This window comes from Lasioglossum baleicum, chromosome 1, assembly GCF_051020765.1.
Source record: "Lasioglossum baleicum chromosome 1, iyLasBale1, whole genome shotgun sequence".
NCBI classification, from domain to species: domain Eukaryota; kingdom Metazoa; phylum Arthropoda; class Insecta; order Hymenoptera; family Halictidae; genus Lasioglossum; species Lasioglossum baleicum.
In genome coordinates, this window is record NC_134929.1 from 23,998,283 (window position 1) to 24,021,184 (window position 22,902).

General features: G+C 37.0%; 1 protein-coding gene and 1 long non-coding RNA gene across 5 annotated transcripts in view; both read right to left on the reverse strand.

The window, feature by feature from the left end:
• Positions 1-15,080, reverse strand: part of LOC143209275 (limbic system-associated membrane protein) — a 29,612-nt gene extending 14,532 nt beyond the window's left edge. Inside the window, exons 1-4 of one of the 4 annotated variants that reach the window (XM_076424692.1) lie at positions 14,900-15,040; positions 13,739-13,853; positions 7,470-7,571; positions 1,076-1,294 (exon numbers count right to left, since the gene is read on the reverse strand). In XM_076424692.1, the coding sequence (XP_076280807.1) occupies positions 1,076-1,294; positions 7,470-7,571; positions 13,739-13,781 (364 nt within the window). In that variant the 5' untranslated portion in view covers positions 13,782-13,853; positions 14,900-15,040. Of the gene's footprint in view, positions 1-1,075; positions 1,295-7,469; positions 7,572-13,738; positions 13,854-14,899 lie in introns of all 4 variants that reach the window. The other 3 variants (XM_076424699.1, XM_076424708.1, XM_076424718.1) reach the window with 3 other exon arrangements.
• LOC143209319 (uncharacterized) overlaps positions 14,900-22,902 on the reverse strand; it is a 76,012-nt gene continuing 68,009 nt past the window's right edge. Inside the window, exon 3 of the long non-coding RNA XR_013009070.1 lies at positions 14,900-15,246. This is a non-coding gene — a long non-coding RNA (uncharacterized LOC143209319). The remainder of the gene's footprint in view (positions 15,247-22,902) is intronic.

The following is a 22,902-nucleotide window of genomic DNA, read 5'->3' on the forward strand; positions in this document are numbered from 1 at the left end:
CAATTTCGAAAATTTGTTGTAAATGTTTTTGGTTCATTTCATTGTTAATGAATTAATAAAACTTATTATTCGGTCCAGTGTGTGGATTCATTCGTTTGTGTGGTGTATTTTTATGCTGCTGAAATGCTTTAAAAAATTCCGGGAACTTTTCAGCCACCCTGTAATACAGTAGGCGATGGGTAGCCTGCGGTTTTTTTGTGCAGATAAAAGTTGTCTGCATTAATTTTCTTTATACAGTAAAGAATTTATCAAATAAATTCTATTGAACAAATTGTCAATATTTGAACTATAGTAATTTCTAGGGGTGTGCGAGATCCCAGTCGGGACGGGAATTTTTCGCGGGATCGGGACGGAATACCGAGTCTTTCGGAATCCCGAAACCATTCGGGATCCCGAGGATTTTCGGGATTCCCGAAAATATCTGTGATTGCCGACATTTTGAAGTTTCTCCATACTTCCAATAAATTACAAGAATCTGAAAGCCATTGTGTTCTCGAAGATTACATATCTTATTAGTCGGAAATGTTTATGTTAGTAATATTGTAGAAAGTAATTGCGAGTTTCGATAATTCTGACAATGCAGAATGCAGAATAGTCAATCAATGATTGACAATCACACCATCATGTTTCGAGCCATCTCAATGTAATTTTTTTTATCTGATTCCAAACATCGGGATCTCGTGAGTTGTTCAACGGAGGAAAATTATTATGAGATTATGAATTGTAAAAGGTAAGAGAGTAGAATAAAAATAGCATATTATAAAAATAGTGAGCATAAAACATTTTATTTTAAATTTTCCCAAATATTATTCTATGTATATCCCGAAAATTCTCGGGAATTTCGGATGTTTACGGGAATCCCGAACATTTTCGGGAATCTCGCACACCCCTAGTAATTTCGTTAAAAAAAAGATAGTAGAATAATAAACTTGGACGTGCGCCGCGCCGCGCCGGACCCAATTCTTGGGAAGTTCAAGGCTTATCCGCGGAATTAGGGGGCAGGATAGTTGGCTGGTGGATATTTGCGGGATAAGCAGGCTAAACGGAGGTTAGTTCGGTAGTAGGTGATACTCACACATGACTTCGATCTCGTGTACTTGCGTGGCGTGTCCCCAGGGAGCTGGTCGGGTCGCCTGGCACACATACTCCCCGGTATCGTTTCGCTTCACATGAGAAACCTCCAAGCTCCTGTTTGAGTACATTCTAACTCTTTCGGGCGGTACGTGTCGTGGTTCGCCGCTGTCAGCCAAAAGGATGCCGTCCCTCCACCATCTCACCCTGGCTTCCACGTTATCTGGACGCACGAATAGAAGACTGTTTTCAATTTCCTCGAGACTCCGTTTCCACAGGGAAAGTTTAATCTGATCGCTTTAATCGACTTTCTGACGGCCCGGAAACTGTCCGCGATCTTATTTAAATTAAACACCTCTACGCACTTCTGTTTGTTCGTTTGACAGTTCGGTTCAACCAAATCTACATCGACGTTCAAAATAAATCAAATGAAATTTTTCTACTGTACGACGAACATTACGGTTACACGGGACCGCGGTAAATGAGAGTTTTCTGTCCGATTCGAGGGAAAATAGTGGTCGTTTTGCATTTTACAAACATTCGTTCCATGCGAAATGTCCGATTTTCGAATGCAAATTTCATCAAGTTGGTTGATTTGTGCATATCATTTCAAGGTACAAAGCTAATCTTTCAAGTTCTATCTTCATTCGTTAATAGCCCAGTCAACGAAAAGTTGTAGAGGGAAATGGAAGGAAGACAATTTTTAACTTTGGGTCTTTGTTTGGACTAGTGAGGAGGTAAACATACTAAAAGTCCCCACTCCTAGAAGGTGAGCGGGGTGCAGGGAGGCACGTAAAAGATCCCCTTTTTCGGTTTTTCGCTTACATCTCGGAAACTATATGTCCTACCGATAAGACCATTCTACACAAAATTAAAGCTGATAAAATGTGCCACAAGATTGATTGGATCCAGTTTTTCGCTATCTCGCATAGTTTCCGAGATATCAGCGCTGAAAGTTCACTAATTGTGCTGAAGAGTTAGCTAGTCAAATAAGGCATTTCTTTTTCACAATTAATGATCTTTGAGCGCGGATATCTCGGAAACTATGCGTCCTAGCGATAAAACTATTCCATACAAAATTAAAGCTGACAAAATGTGCCACAAGATTGTTTCAATTCAGTTTTTCACTATCTCGCATAGTTTCCGAGATATCCGCAGTCAAAGTTCACTAATTGTGCGGAGAAGTTAGCTAGTCAAGTAAGGCAAAAAACGTGAGGCAATAATTTCTTTTTCACAATTAGTGAACTTTGAGCTCGGATATCTCGGAAACTATGCGAGATAACGAAAAACTGAATGCAATCAATCTTATCGCACAATTTGTCAGCTTTAATTTTGTATGGGGAATGGTATTATCGCTAGGACACATAGTTTCCGAGATATAAGCGGAAAACCGAAAAAGGCGACTTCTACGTGCCCCCCTGTAGCCCACTCACCTCCTAGGAGTAGTGACTTTTAGTATGTTTACCTCCTAACTAGGCCAAACAAAGTCCCAAAGTTAAAAATTGTGTTCCTTCCATTTCCCTCTACGCCCCCTTATGAGCATTCATTGACTGGATTATAAAGAATGAAGAAGAATTACGAAATAATTGCCGGCAGATGATGTGTTAATATTGTATTCATACGCACATACGTCGCAGGACGTATCAGAGAGTACCATCAACGAATGTTCGGTCTACAGAACGCATCGAGCTGCAATTTATCGGAGCCAAGAGACTGATACGTAACCGCGGAGTCAGTTAAGTGTTCTTCCTTCGCCCTAATTCGACCTTAATCCCGGCCGAACGGAGTGTCGAAGCTATAGTTATAGTTATAGTTCACCGGAGGCAAAGTTCGTGTTCACAGCGCGGAGAGTCGAAGGGTCGGGTACTTAATCCGAATCAAGTCGCTAATCTCCAGCGATCTTGAAAACCGTTGATCGTCTTAGCGCACCGTGACCTCCTGTCGAAGTTGCGACATGCCAAAGCGAGCAGACTGACAGGCAATCCCGTTAGCAAAACCGCCGATGACAGTTCGATCGATTGTACGGCAAATTGTTTGCTCTCCATATCTATCCGGGTACAAGTGTCGCCTTGGACGCCAACGCTGCTTAGGCAAATTAGTATCGATCACTGACCCGAAATTGCAGCTCCCCCGTTGGGACCCTAAGGGATCGCCACAAAGGGACTATCATGCGAAATCTCGGCCCGATTGCCACAGCAGGAGTCTCTATCAGGGGACGTTGGAAATTGCGGCGCTGCATTTCGCAAATTCCAACACAAGCAAATTTTAACAACTTTTTTAACCCGTAGATGCGCATTTTTATTGAAACGATGCACAGTGCGGCCGCCTATGGACAAAAGTCGAAAATGCAACTATTCTCCGCACCTTGTTTGGCTTTACTAATCCCTTCAGAAATGTCTCTAGTGTATGAAACAAATGCCGGGAATCTAAAATTAGCACAACAAATGGCAGGAATCATGTTTGCATAAGTGGCCCAATCACAATTACTGACTTTCTGTAATCAAGAACGTTGTTTTCTGTCCTCTCTTTAAATTTTGAATATGGAAGGTATCGAAGAAGGTGAGGAATATCCACTTTTCCTGTTTCATTAACCGTTAAGATAGTTTCGTAGCAATAATAAAACACTAAGTTAGAATCAAGTTTTATACATAGACGTTAATATCTTCAGATAAGCTTTTCTCAATTTCGGGTCGAAACATCCTGGGGTTTTGATATATTTCGATTTCACAACTATTATACTTCACAAATATGTAAACATTTCCTGCTTCAAACTGCTTTGAACGGCTCCGTGCTCTTTTTTACCACGCTTATGCGTAAAATCTTGTAATCGAAAATTTTAAGCCCCTTTCCATAGACCAATCTTACTGAAATTTTATATACACGCTTGCTTCCGATGACAATAAAAAAGTAGAAAATAAAATATATAAAACTTTTTAAAAACCACGCTTATCTTAAAATGCACTAAAAAAGAGAAAATAATTTTTTTTCTGGTTCTCCATAAAATACCGAATCCAGTTGAATGATTAATAATATTTTTCCCCAAAATTTGAAGCTGTTGGTTCAAATTTCTTCTGTTGTAAAATTAGTGTATACAGGGTGTCCCACCCGATTTCGACATCTTGATTTTCTCGCTATTGTTACTCGTAGCAAAAAATGTTTCAGCAGAGGCTTGAATAGTATCGAGTGGAGGATATTTTGATGTTGTTAGTTTTTTTGTCAACTTTGTTTTTTTAAATGGAATATGGTATTTTTTAATACATTAATCGATGCAGCTGGACATTCGTTATAAAAAAGTACCAACCTATGTATGTCGAAAAGTTAGTAGTTCAGGAGATATTTCAATTTAAGTAACTCTAAAACACCATTGCTGTCGTACTAAGACGTTACACAAGTAGGTAAACTGGTTCTGTTGAATTTTTAAACGTGATCACCTCTATCACACAGCGCCATTCTTCACCTTTCATTCAAGCTCTCGAACATTGCAAAAGTCCCACTGGAACACGTTCTAAAATCGTCTTGAAGACGTGTCTGATCTGATTCGGATAGTCGAGCCTCCACTATATCGTGGATTAGGCAAACAATTATAGTTCGAACTGCATCATGTGGGATATTATTTTAACCGGAAAAGAGCCGCCCGTGTGTCAGTGGAGGTTTCATAAATAAACAATCAAACATAAGAAAGCTATGAACAGAATTCTACGTTGAAAAATAAGTTTGAGACACAAACTGATCCGAATTGATCCTAATCGAATTCGTTGGCTAGTGTACAGAGTCGCAATTTAGGGGCTGACATACCTCGACAGCGTAATGTAGCAAACTTTATCGAATTCGCAAATAAGTAAACGCTAACGTCTTAGTACAACAGTAATGGTGTTTTAGAGTTATTTAAATTGAAATATTTCCTGAACTATACTAACTTTTCGACATACATAGGTTAGTACTTTTTTATAACGAATGTCCAGCTGCATCGATTGATGTATTGAAAAATACCTCATTCCATTATAAAAACAAAGTTGACCTTTATATGACCTTTACGCGTCCACTCACGAAAAAACTAATAACATAAAAATATGCTCCACCCGATACCATTCAAGCCTCTACTGAAACATTTTATGCTACGAGTAGCAATAGCGAGAAAATCGAGATGTCGAAATCGGGTGGGAAACCCTGTATAATTAGTGATTTTATAAATATCTCCTTCGTAGGTATAGTCTATGGCCTATATTATGTAAATAGGCATGCCTTTATTATTGTGAAGTTACCTACATATTCTGTCCATTATTATTGTTATAATGTTTATAAAATATTATTTGAAATTCAATTTTGAATAAAATTCAATTTAATTTTTGGTCATGTTTCCTCATTTTTGTAGATGATGCATTGAAGAGCAATTTTTCGTAACTGGCCACTGTTTCCATCACTTGGAATATACAGTGTGATCCCAAACGAAAGAAAGATACTTTGAGGTCTTATAGGAAATTTCACGCTGATCACGAATATACAGTATTTTCTCGTTCGTTGCGAATAATGTAGTATTCGCTCGTTGCGACGTGCCTACCCACTCCACTGCCTGTCAACGCCGAGTCGGCCGAGTCGCTCCGTACGGCGGCGACGACTGTCCGCGCGTCTCTTTCTTTCCTATACGCTCTTCTTCGTTGCGTTCGAAACTTTCATCGTCGATTAAACCACTAAATATTGGCCAAATTATATCGTGTTTGGTATCATTTTAATCAGAAAAATACCAGAAATGAGTTAGTGAAAGTCCCATAAAAGCCTAATGGAAAATTAACAATTCCATCACAGCCATTACATACATTGTAAGAACTCACGGGCCTTTAAATTGTGCCGGCGACGGCGACACGCTTCGGTCACCCGATCCGTATTTCATTCTGTCCTTCTCTATGTTCGGCTCCCTATTGAAGTCTCGCTCGGCGCGCTCGGCGCGTATCTGGACGCAGTCATAAATCACAAAACAGTTCAGTATTCGCTCGTTGCGAACTCAAACCCCCGGCAGTTTCGCAACGAACGAGAAAATACTGTACCATGTATTAACCCTTTGCACTCGAATGGCGAGTCTGAGGCGCCACTATGAATTGCCATACCATTATTCAAAACAGTTTTAACATTATTAAATTTGTCTGTATTCTATAAATTGTAAAAAGCTCAACTACTATATATATATATATATATATATATATATATAAGAAAACAGGTTCAGTTTGATGTGCACAGTGTAAAAGAGATTACATAGAACAAAACTGATCTGGGTTGAAATAAATATCTTGATATTGGAATTGAAATTGCTTCGAGTGCAAAGGGTTAAGGGTCACTGAATGGAGTTTAACCGTTTTTTCACGCAAAAACACTCAAAAAACTTCGGAAAAACGGTATTTTGCGAAAAAACTGTTAAAACTCTATTCAGAGATCCTTAATATATGATATATTCGTGATCAGCGTGAAATTTCCTATAAGAATCCGTCAAGAACAGACTTTTGTCCTCTCCGACCATAATCGCACTGTGCGATGGTCCAGGTTATGACATTTATTCGCCTGGTCTGTTAAATCAATAGTGTTGATCTCTAACTAAACAAGAAGGTTCGCAAATAAAGATAATAATTAGTACACAAGGGGGGGGGATAAAACTGTTGACGAAAAATGGCCTACCAATAAACATCCAACTGTTTTCAATTTAATCTGATCCCAACTATCAAAACGACAATCACAACTAGCAGGACATGATCAGAAGCTTCCGAGGAAGCCTGCAATAGATTAGGCTACACCCCAGCAAAGAAACAAAGTGGGGTGAAGCCACTTCCAGGGGCGACCAGAATAAATCGCATCGCCTTGTGGCGAGCACGGGTATTATGAAGATTCGGATGACTCCTCTGACCGCAACAAATATTTCTCTCGGCCCCTCTAAATGGATTATGAGAACCCATGAGCCAGGGTCGCATCTTTCAAGAGACAGATGTTTCGAACGATCCAATATATTATCGTCCCCCGGCAAAATCTTTCTTCCGGGAGGAAAGGATCTCGCGAAAAAGCAAGATAGAGATCGCAACGAACCGATAGCTACAGCGTTCTTGCAATTTACGAGACGCAACAGGTGAAATTTGTTTACAACAGTTCCGGAAGGTCTCCCGCCTGGCGCCACGTTTTCTCCGGTCCGGGATTTCTCGGTGCTGATGAATTGTCTGAATATCAATGTCTCGGATTCAACAGTTGAATGTTCTGGTGTCCGGACAACCCAAGGGCCAACTTACCAGCCCCCAGGATCGAACCGCAATCAATTACGCCGAGGCGACGCGACGTGTTTGCGCGTCGGCAATTTGTCGAGGTTCGAAGCTGCCGATGGCGGAGCTAGAGAGAATGCTGGAAAAGTTTGCTCGGAGACTCACCGAGATCCTCGACGTAACACGGAAGCAGGACCGTATCGTTCTCGAACGTCTTCACCGTCGTTGGGTAACTTTTGAAGCCGTTGTTTACCGCCGCACGGCTACCTGCAGCAAGACGGATTCGTTCAATTAGTCGGGAACACTCTGCTGCAATCGGAGACGCTGATGAAAGTCATTCAACTACGGAACAACTGCGGATTTTATGCATGCAAAACGATGAGCGCAATTGAAGAATAAACGAATCTGGTCATATTGTTTTTCATCAAGTTTCTATACAGGGCGAGTCCGAAGAAACAGAACACTTAAGTGATATTTAAGATATTTAATATGTAAGATAGTTAAATATCTCCGTTACTTTTCGTTGTACAAAAAACTTCTTAGCACAAAGTTACACTGTTTGAAGGGCCACATGTAACGGTGTAAGGGAAAAACTTTTCGAGGTCATTTTTTATGAGATTTCAAGGTCATCGATATATTTTTAAATGGAATGAGGTATTTTTTAATACATCAATCGATGCAGCTGAACATTCGTTATAAAAAAGTACTAACCTATGTATGTCGAAAAGTTAGTAGCTCACGAGATATGTCAATTTAAATAACTCTAAAACACCATTACTGTCGTACTAAGACGTTACACAAGTAAGCGAACGCTAACATCAATTTCAATACTTTCTACTTCAATTTCAACTTCAATTTTTCAATTTCAATTCGTTAATTTCAAAACTCCTATTTCATTTTCTACGTCAATTTTTCAATTTCAAATTCAACTCTTCAATTTACACTAGCAAAAGTAAACGCTAACGTCTTATTGTTAGTACGACAGCAATGGTGTTTTAGAGTTATTTAAATTGAAATATCTTCTGAACTATACTAAGTTTTCGACATACATAGGTTAGTACTTTTTTATAACGAATGTCCAGTTGCATCGATTGATGTATTAAAAAATACCTGATTCCATTAAAAAAAATATCGATGACCTTGAAATCTCATAAAAAAAATGACCTCGAAAATATTTTCCCTTACACCGTTACATGTGGCCCTTCAAACAGTGTAACTTTGTCTTAAGAAGTTTTTTTCTACAACGAAAAGTAACGGAGATATTTAAGTGTTCTGTTTCTTCGGACTCACCCTGTATAACTCCTTTTTCTTGTACATGATGAAGGTACATTTTATTTTGCATAAAGATTGCATTATCGTCCGAATATTATTGCGAGTGACTGTACATGCTCGTTAAAAATAAAAAGAGAATGGCGAAATGTTTTTTTAATAATTTACGGACGACATGGTTAGTCTGAGGTGCGTTCGTTCCACACTTCCAGGAGAAAAAGAAATTCGATCGAACGGTGCCCGCTGGAAACCAACAACGAGACATTTTTCTGTCTGCTCATTTCCGCTCCGACTCGCTCCCTTTCCCCGCTTTCTGTCGGCCGGTCGGAATTCTACTCTCCGCGCCGCTACAACTCTATTGTTACGAGATAATGTTCGCTTTCTAGTCCACGATGCTAGTTGCACGCGGCCGTCGCGTCGCACCGCCTCACGGAAACTCCAATGCAGATTTTCTATGCATTATGTATGCGAGGCTGCGACAACGGGAGGCGAGATTTTCGGTGTTGGTAGAGGTGGATCGCGAAAATCGGGGGGTACCCTCGTAATTTCAGGTGTTTGCGAACGGGACCCGCGAGAACAATTTGGAGAAACTCGCGCGGCGAGGCGATCGATTTTTCTGGAAAGGAGGCGAACATGTGCACAACTTGAACATTTTGTTTACTTCCCGATTTATAGGGAAGTTATTGTAATGACACCGAAAATCGAAAATCGATTTTTTAGCAGATCTTCACGTTTTAAGGTCATTGGAGTCATTTTAGACTATTTTCAGCAAAATGTTTGTATGTGTGTGCGTATGATATCAAATTTTACGTTAACGTTTTCTGAGAAAGTAACAACGCGATCAGAATGATGAATGATGCAATCGATGTGTCCCGCTGTAATTTAGAGCTGATTAGATTTTGGTCCAATTTGGTCCAGTAGTTTTTTAGTTTTTTCGAAAGAAATTGATTCAAGAATGCAGTTTATACGAGAGGACGTAAATTTTTCACCGAAGAAACAAACGTAATTATATATATATATATATATATATATATATATATTTAGATATAGTTTTAATAAAAAATTAGAGATATATATTTTATATGTCTAAATATTATACAGTGTGAGAGGCATTTATCCTGGCCACCTGGAATATCTCAAAAAGTCAAGGAGAGGCTGATGCAGCAGTCATATCCGTTTTAAATTTTCATCATGTTTTCAAAGTCATTCCAGGGTCAACTTAATCTTTTCAAATGGAATGTCCTATTTTTTACACCATAGATCGGTAGAGTATCAAATTCTGAGTATAAAAGTGTTGACCTTCATATGTCCTAAACCTAATAGTTAACGAGATCTTATCCAAAGAAAAAAGAAAATTGATGAGAAACTGCATGTGACAGTAGCTGGAGGTTGATTCTATGTTATCCAATTGCTAATGTTCACAAATTAACTCTGGTTAATTAGTTATTAAAAATTGTCCTTCTCACTAGCATGGAAACGCGACAACTGTGTAGACCACTGAATATAGCTACAATCAGTGGGTACATACAATTATTCGCAAAAGTCACTTACAATTTTTTATTATATGAAGTAAATTTTATTGAAAAATAAGTATAACATGAAATTCACTAATAAAACGAAAGCTTTTTAAATTAATCTAGTTTTTTAATGCAAAATATACTCATGAATGGCTTTCATTGCCAATATATTGATGGATTTCGAATTTCTTGTACTTTTGTATCTACCATTGTACCTCCAGAACACCCTTAAAACAGTAGATCGATTAAAAACAATTAATAAAGTCCATGCGCTGGTATCAGTTTATTAATATCATTGAAGGAGAGAAGTATTTGAGTAAGTCGTACTTCATTCGAATTTTTTTAGTTCCAGTATCGTTAACTCATTTTTGTACAGCCAGTCAAAATGTATAGTAACAATTTTACGTCCACAAGAGTTCTAAAAGCGTCATTTTAATTTTGCAAGACTTGTAAAATGAATAGAATTGCAGGACTCGGAAGAGCCGGAACGTCAGCCATTCTTATCACCTCCCTGTGCTATCTAAACTTTTTTGTTGGCGGCCATTCTTTGCAAGCGAAGCGAGAGTAACATTTCCCCAAAATTTAACCGTCTCTTTCTCATGAAGACACAAATGCTGGAAATGTTATCACAATAAACACAATGTCTGACCGAACCATTTGTTTAAACCTCAGAAGTGTTGTTCCCTTTTTGTTCGTAAAATCCTACGGTATCCTTAAATTCATTTAATGTTTCAACAGTTTCGCATCTCGCCCACTCGTTTCTGTCATGAAAGAATAAATTCCGCATTTGTGAAATTTCGGTTTGATAACTCTGTAAGAATATCTCGTTCAAATGCCAGAATGATCGATGCATTGTACATTTTATCTCGTGAATTTTCGAACGGAATCTGATCGATTTATATTTCCATTGGCACGAATCGCTGGTTGTTGGAAATTTTCCTTTTTTTTGCGCGGATTAATCCGCACCGTCGGCGAAATTCCATGGACGCAGGGAAAGAAGTTACACCGCGTACACGCGTCAAAGATTTTATCTGGCGGGGGTGGACTGTCACTGGCATTGTACCAAGCGACGCGCGACGCTTGTCACAGCGGAAAAAGGGTCTCCGAACGATTCGAGTTTTCTCGATGGTGTTTCGATTCCTCGGACATGTTATTTCCAATCCGCCTTAAAAGTTTCAAAGAAATCACGGTCTGGTCTCATTTTCTTCAGCAAGAAGATCTACGAGGAGGGATTTCAGATAGTCGTTAAATCGTTATTAGAGCTGCCACCGAGAGACGTTCAACGTAATTGGAGAACCGCGACCTCAATAATCCTGCTAGAACCGATTAGTTTGGTCGTGTGACCCTTCTGACAACCAAATCCGAGGGATTTGTCTATGTGTATTTCATATAAACACAATTTCTGTACGGTTATTTGCATATATCCAATACATATTTACATTAATAAATGAATAACTTTCCTGCTCCTCGCTTTGGATAATAAATCTTTGGATAAATGAATTCAACATTTAATGTCTTAAATAAACAAATTTAACATCTTTAGAATTGTAATAATTGTGAACTAAAATATCTGGAGCATGTAATTTGATCAACAAGGGTAGATTTAGTGATAAAAATATATTGGACACCGTGTCGGGCTTGTCGGAAAAGTGTAATGAAGACAAACTCTTTGCTTGTAATAAAGTTTCAAAGTAATACAGCCCATGCAAGCGAAGGTACATCGTGGGTCGTGTATATGTATATTATCATGTCGCAACGGGGATGTTCGAATATATCTTCATTTAAAGAGTTTATTTTCAAGAGTATTCGGTCCGCTTCCCAACGAAGTGGACTATCAAATATGTTTGTACATGATACGGTAATTAATGTTTGTAACTACCGTATCGAATGTCGGAATGATTCGTGGAAAGGTAGTTTTAGGAATGTATACATTTAAATTTAAGGTGGACCTTAGCTATACTTGATGAAAATTATTTTGCAAAATTTTTTCCCGCACAACCAGCAGAATTAGAATTGTGACAACTATTGAGAAAATGATCTTGAAAAAATTTGGGGCCGATTGGATCATGGGAAACTGGCGCGCAACGAATTTGAAAATTTTTTTTTGTTAAATCTTGACATAAATATACGTTGGAGTATCATAATCAGTTGTTAATAGAAAAAACATCCGTGACCTTGAAAACTTCAAAAAATTACCTTGAAAAATTTTTTTTTCTCTGTTACTATATTCATCCTCCTTACATACTACAACTTTTGTTTGAAGTTTTTTCATATACAATACATAACTAACAGAGATATTAAGGGGCGTAATTTGCATTATTCGGAAGCATACAACTGCGCATGTAGCTGTTTTCATAGCTACACGCTGCCGAATAATACAAATTAAGCCTTGTAAACGGAAAAATAGGATTTTTGAAGCATATGAAAAACCCCGTGTTTGTATTATCGAGAAATGAGATGGCGAATCCCGCACCCTTGCAATCCTGGAAACGAGTCTACTCCCTTAAATAAATTCAGTTGTCATAATTCTGCGGGTTGTGCGGGAAATATTCTTTGGTCAAAAAATAAGGACCACCCTAGTATACATATAGAAGTGATTATTTGAAATTAATCCTGTTGCATATTGTCAAAAGATTGCAATGATTTATTTAACTTAATTTCCATTATCAGGTTCGGAAAACTGCGTCAAATGGAACCATTAGATTTTATAACGTCATAAATTCCGGAAAAATGCTATCGTATGTCGTTAAATTCTCCCATAAGTGTCATCCCAAAATGATGTTTATAGACCGTATTTCGATGATGTTGGAATATGAGTGCATGGTTGTGTGTGTGTGTGTGTGGGGGGGGGGGGAATAAGTATATTTATTGGTACTTCTTAAGGTTTCATAAAAATCAGACTTCATTTATAGATTACTTGCGAGTAAATAGTTCCGAAAAGACTATAATTCATATACAGTGCCCGAAATTTCCATAAAGCCACCTATATTTTGACGTATTTTAAAAAAAAATATTGTCAAGTTTACTACTTTTTCTCATCTACAATTATATGTATTTAGTTGTTACTAATCATAAATCTACGAGTATCTGCTCGGAAATGTTCACCTTTTGACTGTGTTTACATCTTTTGCTGCACGAAACGAAGTATAAGTGGGAAATTTCTATAAAACCACTTAGTTTGTGCATAGATTCTGAGTGAATAAGTCCAGCTAGGTACAATAAAAGAAGTGTAACTGTAGTTGAAATGAAAAGATTTGCGTAAAAATAGATCTGTAAATTTATTGAAATCGTAATATGTTATATGTATTTTAATTTCTCATTAGTAAAATGCCACGAGGACAGTTGTTGACCAGTGAAGAAAAGGCATCCATTGATGCATATAGGAATATGGGATGTTCTAATCGCAGAATTGCAAAAAAAAATTAATCGATCTTGTACCGTTGTAAATAATTACGTCAGTTTGGGAAAAGATTATGGCAAAAACCACTCCAAAGGGGGAAATCAGAAGCTGAGCAAGAGACGGCATAGATTGTTAATGAGATCTGCATCAAAAGAATTGAGAAGTGCAGCACAACTTCGCGTTGAATTAGATTTGTCAGTAACTACAAGACGCGTACAACAAATTTTAAAAAGTTCCAATAGATTTACCTGGACAAAAATAATGCAGAAACCAGCACTCAAAGCAGAACATACACAGGCTGGTCTTGGTTTTGCAAAACCACACGCATGTCCTGGTCCAAAGGATGGGAATTTGTTATTTTTTCTGATGAAAAGAAATTCAATTTAGACGGGCCGGATGGTTTTAAATATTACTGGCACGATTTAAGGAAAGAAAAAGACATAAGAATGAATCGCAACTTTGGTGGTGGTACATTAATAAAATCTGGACTGCATTTAGAGCTGACGCCAAGACACCAACCTGTCGCATTACTCCTAAAATGAATTCTGAAAAATATACAGAATTATTCGACACAATTTTAATACTATTTATTGAAGATATTGGACACGATAACTTCATTTATCAACACGATAACGCTGCCATCCATACATCAAATTACACGAAACAGTGGTTAGGTGAAAAAAATATCAGGGTTTTGACGTGGCCAGCTCATTTCCCAGATTTAAACCCAATAGAAAATCTTTTGGGGATACTCGCAAGGAAAGTTTATGGTAATTGCAAGCAATACAGTACTATCAATGAATTATGGAAAGCGGTGAACGAAGCATGGGCATCTATTCAAGAAGGCACACTTCAAAGTTTGATTTCGTCAATGCCCCATCGTATTTTCGAAGATATTCGAAGAAATGGCAGTTCTACTAATTATTAATATAGAAATAGAAAAGAACTTATTGTTAATTTTGAACCTACTTATTTAAAAAATATGTGGCTTTATAGAAATCTCTCGTAGTTTATTTTATATAAAATTATATATTTACGTTTATTTTTATAAATAAATATTATTTCAATCGATATATATGTGTTTTTAATACGCCTAAAATGAAATCACACTCAAATTTATTATAAGTACAGAGTAATTATAAGATATTACCAAAAAACGCGCGTGGTGGCTTTATGGAAATTTCGGGCACTGTATTTGATGGATTTTCTTATATAAATAATTTAACTAGTCTTTCCATTAATACAAAATTGAGTAATTAGTTGAAATCAACACTGTTTAGGAGATAAGCTCTGGAAATATTTTTTATAACGAATATTGTACGTGGGGGTTGAATAAAATTGATAAGGGGACAGATCCACTGAAAAGTGTGCAGGTCGGTGTCTAAAAATGAATTATTTGTTAAACTTACCAATGATGAGAATGCAAAGGACGTAACCGAAGAGCACCATGTTAGAAAAACCATATACACACGCTGCACCACCCTCGGAACCGCGAAACGAAGAATGAGGAGGACACGGTCTCGGAATCGTGGCGTAGCACGCGTGAACCCTTCGACTTTTCACGAGACACTGATCTTGGCTTAAGATGGTGATCGTGTTCGCCACGATCTTAACGCACACTGACTGACCGACACACACGATGATTCACGCACACTTGTCGCCCGTAATTATGACCAGTTGCCCATTGTGCGATTCAGGGATGCTCATGTCGTGACCCACGCGACGCATTCGTTCACTCGTGCACTGGGTCCTCTATCTTTCAACATCGTAATTGAATTTTTTTTCTGGATTCAGATTGCAAGGATCTCGATTTTCATACAATTTTTAAGGCAAAGTTTCTCGATTTGGAACGGCAAATATTGTGACGTACATATAACTTTTTTGCATCAAGGTCTTTGCGTTCGAGTTCTTTGCGTCACTATTTCTCTCGATTATTAATGTAGAAGTGAGATTTTTAATGTTTTCTGTATGCGTGTAATAATATTTGTATGTGTGTATTATATGTGTGTGTGCGTGAGTCAATTGATGCGATATCGATTGACTACGTAACCAACGATGTAAATAGTTAGACAAACAAAACATCACGTCGAGAAAACATTCAAAAAGACGTGTTCAACGATACGATTACGGAACGGAATATTAATTACGGTTACGCAATTAATTATTAAAGAGTTTACGTTTATATTGTTATTCTCAGTTGTGTGTTCAATAAATATTTAGAGTTTTAACATCCGTTACTCTTACATTAATATTCGTTTTTTATCGTGCTGCTACATTGTACAACATCTCAAGACGACCTCAATCACCTGCAACACCTTCGATGACCTTCAAATGATCTTGAACGAAAAATTAGAAGTGGATCGTTTTGACTCCTTTAATAGTGTCACTATTCCAGAGCTGGGGAAAATAGTATTTTAAATAGTCCTATTTATTTTAAAGCATGTGTACAACTTTGAAAATAAAATATTTTATTTGATGCTCTGTAAGTGAAAATAATAATAATTTATTTGAGGCAGTAATTTTTTTGAAAATAGTATTTTATTTGAAGAATATTGAAAGTATTTGTATTTTGTCTTTATTTTCAATTTCAATTTTAAATATTATTGCTGAAAATAATGGTTCGAATTCAATACATTTATTAGTGTAAATCGTTTCTCAACGATAAGATAGACTGTAACAAAAGTAGGGTTGAATAATTAAAAGTAAATTTATATAAATTTAATATTGAGGAGATTTTAAAATTACAAGATCATTCAATTCAAAGTCTGAAGATTAAAATTATTAAGAAGATAAATAATATGTTTATGCGGTTTCTCAGAGTATTATAACAATGCAAAGAGTAAAATATTTTATCTCGTGTTTCAGAATGTTAAAATAGAAATATTTTATTTCGTGGATTAAATTGTTGAAATAGAAATATTTTATTTTGAGGTTCAGATTGTTAAAATAGAAATATTTTATTTTCGCGAAATTCTATATCTTATTTAAAATACCATTTTCTTTAAGCAAAATAAAATCTAAAATATTAAATAGTATTTCAAATATTTTTTTCGCCAAATAATGCCCACCTCTGCACTGTTCAAATATCGTGTTTTCTCTTTACTGAACGTTGATGACACTGTCACCCTTGAAGAGAAAGAGAGAGCAGAGCAGCCTTCCTCTTTCTTCGTCTTGTCTAACATTCAGCCAGTTATGTTTAGAGATCATTAAAATAATCCTCTTTCGACTATTATGAATCCTTTGTTAGTACAGTTATTATTGTTACGATCTGCGAAAACGTGGGATCTGTCCTTGACAAGTAATAAACCGATGAAGTAGTCCGGGTTATTATTTTCTGTTTTCCAAGATTGTTTTCCCATGGGGGATGGTTTTCTTCTTAACAGGCTCAACGGGTCTGAGTCAATATTGACCGGTGCTGTCTTGTCAGAGTTAAGATATCTTTCAGTTTCTCGACGAGGATTTACCTTATTGATCAAAAAGAATGTTTCCGTTTGAAGAGTAATAAGCTATAATAACATAAACACCTACGTGAACACATTATGTATTATGTGTATAGACTCTCAGTGTGCTCGGAGAAGATCAATTTTCGATATTTTACAGATTTACTTAGAAAATCTAAGATGGAACGATTTATGGCACTATTGAAACAGAAAATTGGATTTTCGTCATAGAGGTTACGTTGATATGAAGGCAGGCGATTTGATTCATTGTCAGTTCTGAAACCATGGATTTATGTAGGAGTGTTTAGTTTAATTTATTCTTTTCCCCACTTGCGTAGAGATGGCGTTGGAGAACCGTAGTTCTATCTGCCCAAAGCAAAGATTTAGGAGTGCAAAAGTCAAAAAACCAAACATGGAGTAGGAGTAACATTTAATACTATTTCTTACATCAACACACATGTCTGTAGAAGTTAAAATTGACACTTTTACTTCTCAAATCAATTATTGTTAAGCGTGGCAAACGTTGAACGTAACAGTATGAAAAATAGCATCGAAATAAAGGACATCCTTTTTACCTATAATTTATTGTTTAGAACGTTAATATTGATTCTAATTATAATAGCCGTGTCCAGAAGTATTAGGAAGATATAAAAATAAAATTAAGCAATTTTTCGGAAATGTTTAAATTATGTTTCTGAAGGAAGTATTAAAAATCTTCTTTCAATTTGTTGTAGGAAATATTATACTTACGATATTCGCCCGTATTCGCGTTAATTTTTGCATGAATATTAGGAATGGAATATGTAAATAGTTTATGCTTTCATCGGTCTCAAGGACACATCTGCCACTTGTAGTTCCCGTTTAAAATTAATATAAAAATTTATTATAAAAACTTCTATTAATTTTTAACATAACTTTAAAATTAAATTTATATAAAAACTTTACTTAGGTAATAATTGTTTTAATAATATTTATATAATGCTTATTATTATATGTAAATATTGTCTTCTTTTTATTTTTATTATTGTTCTTGTGGTAAATTTCATTTCTGGAAATTATACTTTTGTAAAAAAGAGAATTGTATACAAGTTTCTCTTTCCTGTCATTGTAAATTGAAATACGTTGCTTCGTCTGCGCTATTTCAAAGCAAAAAAATATTTCAATAAACTTACGGAACTCTGTTAGCCTTCTTTATACTTACTTAATGTGTATAGAACACATGTAACACAGAATTATCGATTATTAGTAGCGTTTAGACTTATGCACTCCTAAATTCGCCGTTTGGACCATTGTGGGCGGGTCAGAGAAGACTCAGCCGCAGTTCACATCTCATTACTCGGTCCGGAGATGTCTGACAATTAAGAAACACGACTGAGAACCGTTGCGCCCTATTGCAACGCTGCCACAATGTGTACGTGCATAGGGTGTCCATCTACCAACACCAGAGGCATTCTTCTATAATTTGTTCAATTTACGCACCGACACGTACCGTACATAGAGTCATTCATCGAGTTATCCATTAAATCGTTAATCTAATATGTGAATCGACGGCCCGTTTTAAAACGAGGCGACAAACCGTGTGCCCCCATGGACCGTTGTAAACAAATGGAACTGTCACTGTCACTGTCATCGACAATCGCGCGCACTTCGAACCACCAGCCGACCTTCTGTCACGAATCGTTGAAAATCAATTTATCGCTAATTCCGATCATTCCGCTTCCATCTTCGCATTTCTCCCGAAATTTCGAGAAAACAGTTCTGTCTTCGTATTCTTCTTAACATTCAAAAAATCCTAGTCATCATAGAGACTGTCATCATTAGACTGCGGGTTTTTATGAAAGTTAAAAATTTTTTACCTAAATTTCAAACAAACTGGAGTGATATTTAACTTCCCGATTTTATAGGGAATTAATTTAGTGATGCTTTCGGCGCTACAGTTTCGATCATTTAATATTTGTTATATTTGTTTTCTATTGTTATATAATATTATCTCTGTTATGCAACGAGGATTACGTTGTTGTTATTATCATTACATTGCGTTGCGACGCGAAAAAAGATCCGAGGGCCACGAGAGAATGAAACTTCCAGTTCTTTAGAAACTAGAGGATTCTACAAGAACAATGAATCTAAGCTGCTTCAGTTTTAACGTTGTCCGACAATCACGCCGCGGATGTTATGAATTTATAACACGACCCCCACAATGAAAATGTATATACAAACTTTACATTTTAATAGCTTTCGCCGTGTCGACGAGAATGTAGGACAATACCGACTGTCGTGTCGCGTGCATTGTTTTTCATATTTTCTCGTAATTGTAGAATTGTGAAACTAGATTAGCGGAGACAATGACTAGCGTTAACGAGCTATCAACGCGTGTACATACGTTATTGCGAATGGCAACAAAATTAGAAAATATATAGTAAAAAGGGAGCCAGTTTTCGGTCATTTTAGTGTCAACGTAGAGACTGACCGTTTAAAATGAGCATACAGGAGTTCAATTCGTCCGTTACAATTTAATGGTCCTCTGATTTAGAGTAAGAAGGTGCCAACACTACAGTCAGCGGCAATATTAAGTGGACACCCTTAAAAATCGCATAGCTTTTTAAAAATTGGCTCAAAGGACTTGAATTTTTTAAAGATGTTAGTCCGACTAGTTCGCTAGAGAATAGGTAAACAAAAATTTATTACGATTGCAATTGGTAGGAATCATACAAAATTTAAAGATGATTTGTCAACTTTTTTATCTGGGCCTGTAACGATAATTTAAAAAATGCGTTTTATAGATTTCGGTAACTTATACGCATACTGAAAATTTCATCGAAATCGGTCAACATTGCAATGAGCTACATACGCCGCACAGTGGTCTGGATCGAAGAAGTTTGTGTCATTTAGCTAAAAAGTCAACTTTCTCATATTGATTTCTAACAAATTTGTATTGCTTCCTAAATGTCAATCAACCTCGAAAATGAAAAAATTAATGCAGTTTACCAAGAATTGTAATTAGGACGAATACTTAAAGATAGACATTTAGAGATAGGACTTTTCACCAAGAAAATTGCTTCTCTTCTTCGAGGTGCCCTGATCACACCACTTAATATTTCTTATCTTTTTTTTTTGTTTACGATGAAGTGCACTCTTTTGTGTTACAAAATTAATATCGACACTGAAAGTTCAAAATATGTTAAAAATTAATATTCAATGAAATAAAAAAATTGGCCAAATTTTTTATATTTGACAAGGAATATCTAGAGGGTCATGAAAAATCTTGTTTTATAACAAATTGAGTCATTTTCAGCTTTCTTTCGCGTATATAATCGTGCAAGAATATTGTCCTTACAATTTTCTTTCACATTGCAATCTTAAATGAAACTGTTAGATTCCATTAAAAAGGGTTTAGCCATGTACCATAGATTTTTCAAAATTATGCAATAATCACCGGTCGGTAATGTGTTAACAGTATGATTTGTACAACTGAGAACTTTGAGATCGCGTATCTCGAAAATAATTGTAGAATAAAAACGGATATCAGTAAAAAAACATGATTTAATGATGCCAAAATGAAACGCAAAACATACATTTTCAAAATAAAAAGCTTGTCAGCGTGACGTCGCGCGTCGGTGGCACAACTCGGAAACGAAACAGCAGATTGGTACCAATGCACGTTTCAATTCAGCGAGTACAGGACACGCGTTACGGACAGCGAAATTGCTCGGAGCGGGGCGACGCGACGCGACGCGACGCGCAGCGTTCGTTTTCAGAGGGAACGATGAGTGGCAGCTTGACCCCTATCCGTAAGCAATCCCCAGGATTTTATATTTCTATTCGGATGATAAGTCACGCCACAATTTACCCAGAAATCATAATAAGCTCTTCATCACTGCAGCTGCCCCCGAAAATGCTTGCGGTTCTTAGATCCGCGCTTCTTCCCCGAAAATCTCTAGACGTTCTCTATAAAAATTCGGTACACATCTATAGGAAATCTCTATGATGATGTAGATCCTCTCGTTGGTCGATCGTATCCCTTCCATCGTTTAATTAAGTTAACCGTTTGCATTCGGAGGTAGTTTAACTCGAAAATTAAAATTTGTATCATTTTATGGACACGCAATTGATAGAATACCTCATACAATACTTAAATGTTTAGTGATTGATTAGAGATATCAACATATTTAATAATCTATACAATATTGTGAATAATCGTACAGCAATTTTTAGTGGCATACATGACATTCCTCCTCCTGCACCCGAAGGTGAGACTCCTTCGAAACATAACATTGTCCCACCTGCAACGACTAATTAGAATGTCTTTGAGACACGACATTTATTCCACCTTCTCGTATCCCAAAAAGATCACATTCCACCGCTGATTCAAGTTCCCATATCACACAGAAGATTCGTCATAAACCAAGTGAAAGGAATTATTCCTCTGACAATCTGTCTGACGCCAATGCCAAGCAGAATAATAGTGACAGGGCTCTCACCCCTAAGAAGAAGATAACAAAATCAGAACCATTAGACATCGATCAACAGCTAATTCAAATTAAAAAATACCTAGACGAAAACAAAGACCCGAAATGTCTCCAATACATTCAGCTGAAAAGTTTCATTGACAAATCTACAGGATGTGCCAACATCGAACCAATTTGCCACGAATTCGGAGATGATATGAGAAAAATAGCACACACTCTTAGGGGTCCACCTTTCCTCTTCTCAAGGAGAGAGTCATGAAGAGCAGATTCAACCGACTGTTCAAAAAACTCTCCGCTATTGATGCCTGGATGTCAGATGACAACATGGAAGCTGAAACTTCCGACGAAAACGGAGAAGACCGCCTAAACTTATTTCCAACTATAGTGCCTGACAAAAATGACTGAATCTATTTTGCAATGGAATATTAACGGTTTTCACCCTCAAAGGGTGACTATTAGACTTAAACCCTAGTGCCATCTGTGTTCAAGAAACTAATTTTAAATCGCCCAATAGCTTTACACGCTAGTGGCGGTGTAGCTACATTCATAACGAATAATATCGCTACCCAGATAATCTCTCTTAATACAAATTTCGAGGCAATAGCTAATTTTGTATTATTTTCTTTTGGGTATGTTGCCATAATAACCTAAATCATTTATACATACAGAATTTTGAAAGACCTCCCTCCCATGTGTACTCGATGTAATACTCTACTTTCGATTGAATATATCATACTGCACTGTCCCCTATCTCTAGCAAATTAAGTGAATGCCTCAATGTTAATAAGAATATCAGCCAAGTCTCACACACACACATAATTGATCTTTCCACAATGTACTTGTAATTAGTTCTAAGTATAAGAATCTAAATTTGTAATTCAAATTTGTTATAATTCTTGTGGTCGCTAATGACCTTGATGTTGATGCGAACTTAAATAAGCAACCCTCGACTGCTATGGGTAAAATAATCCCCTCAGTCGCAGAGCATTCGAGGCAGAAAAATATCATCGAGAATACACGCATGGGAGATTATTGTTGTGAACTAGAGTTAACGAGCATTGTGGTCGCTGGCACTCGCTATTGCGCCCCATTGTTCGTCGATTACGCACCGGGAAGACGGCGCAGCAATCGTTCATCTTCTGTACATTGATAACACTCCTGGAGTGACGTCACGAATCGCTCGCGTTGCTCCGTCTCCGTAAACAACAGGAAATCAACGGCAGAGGTTCTGATAAACGTCACTCAATGCTACGTTCGCGGAGGATCCGAATGGACGCGTCGCTCTCGGATTGACGGATTCAAATTGGCCGCGCGATTTAACCGTTTCGTACACACAAAATTAATTCAGAATGGGCCGGATATTACACACGTATTGCAGTCGCATAATGGACCGGTTGTCCAAATTGTTTCGCACGCGAGATATGTGGCCAACGCGGACGAAAATATTGGTGGGAATGAAAACTGATAACTAGAGAGACTGCGGATTTTATGCATTTATCACAA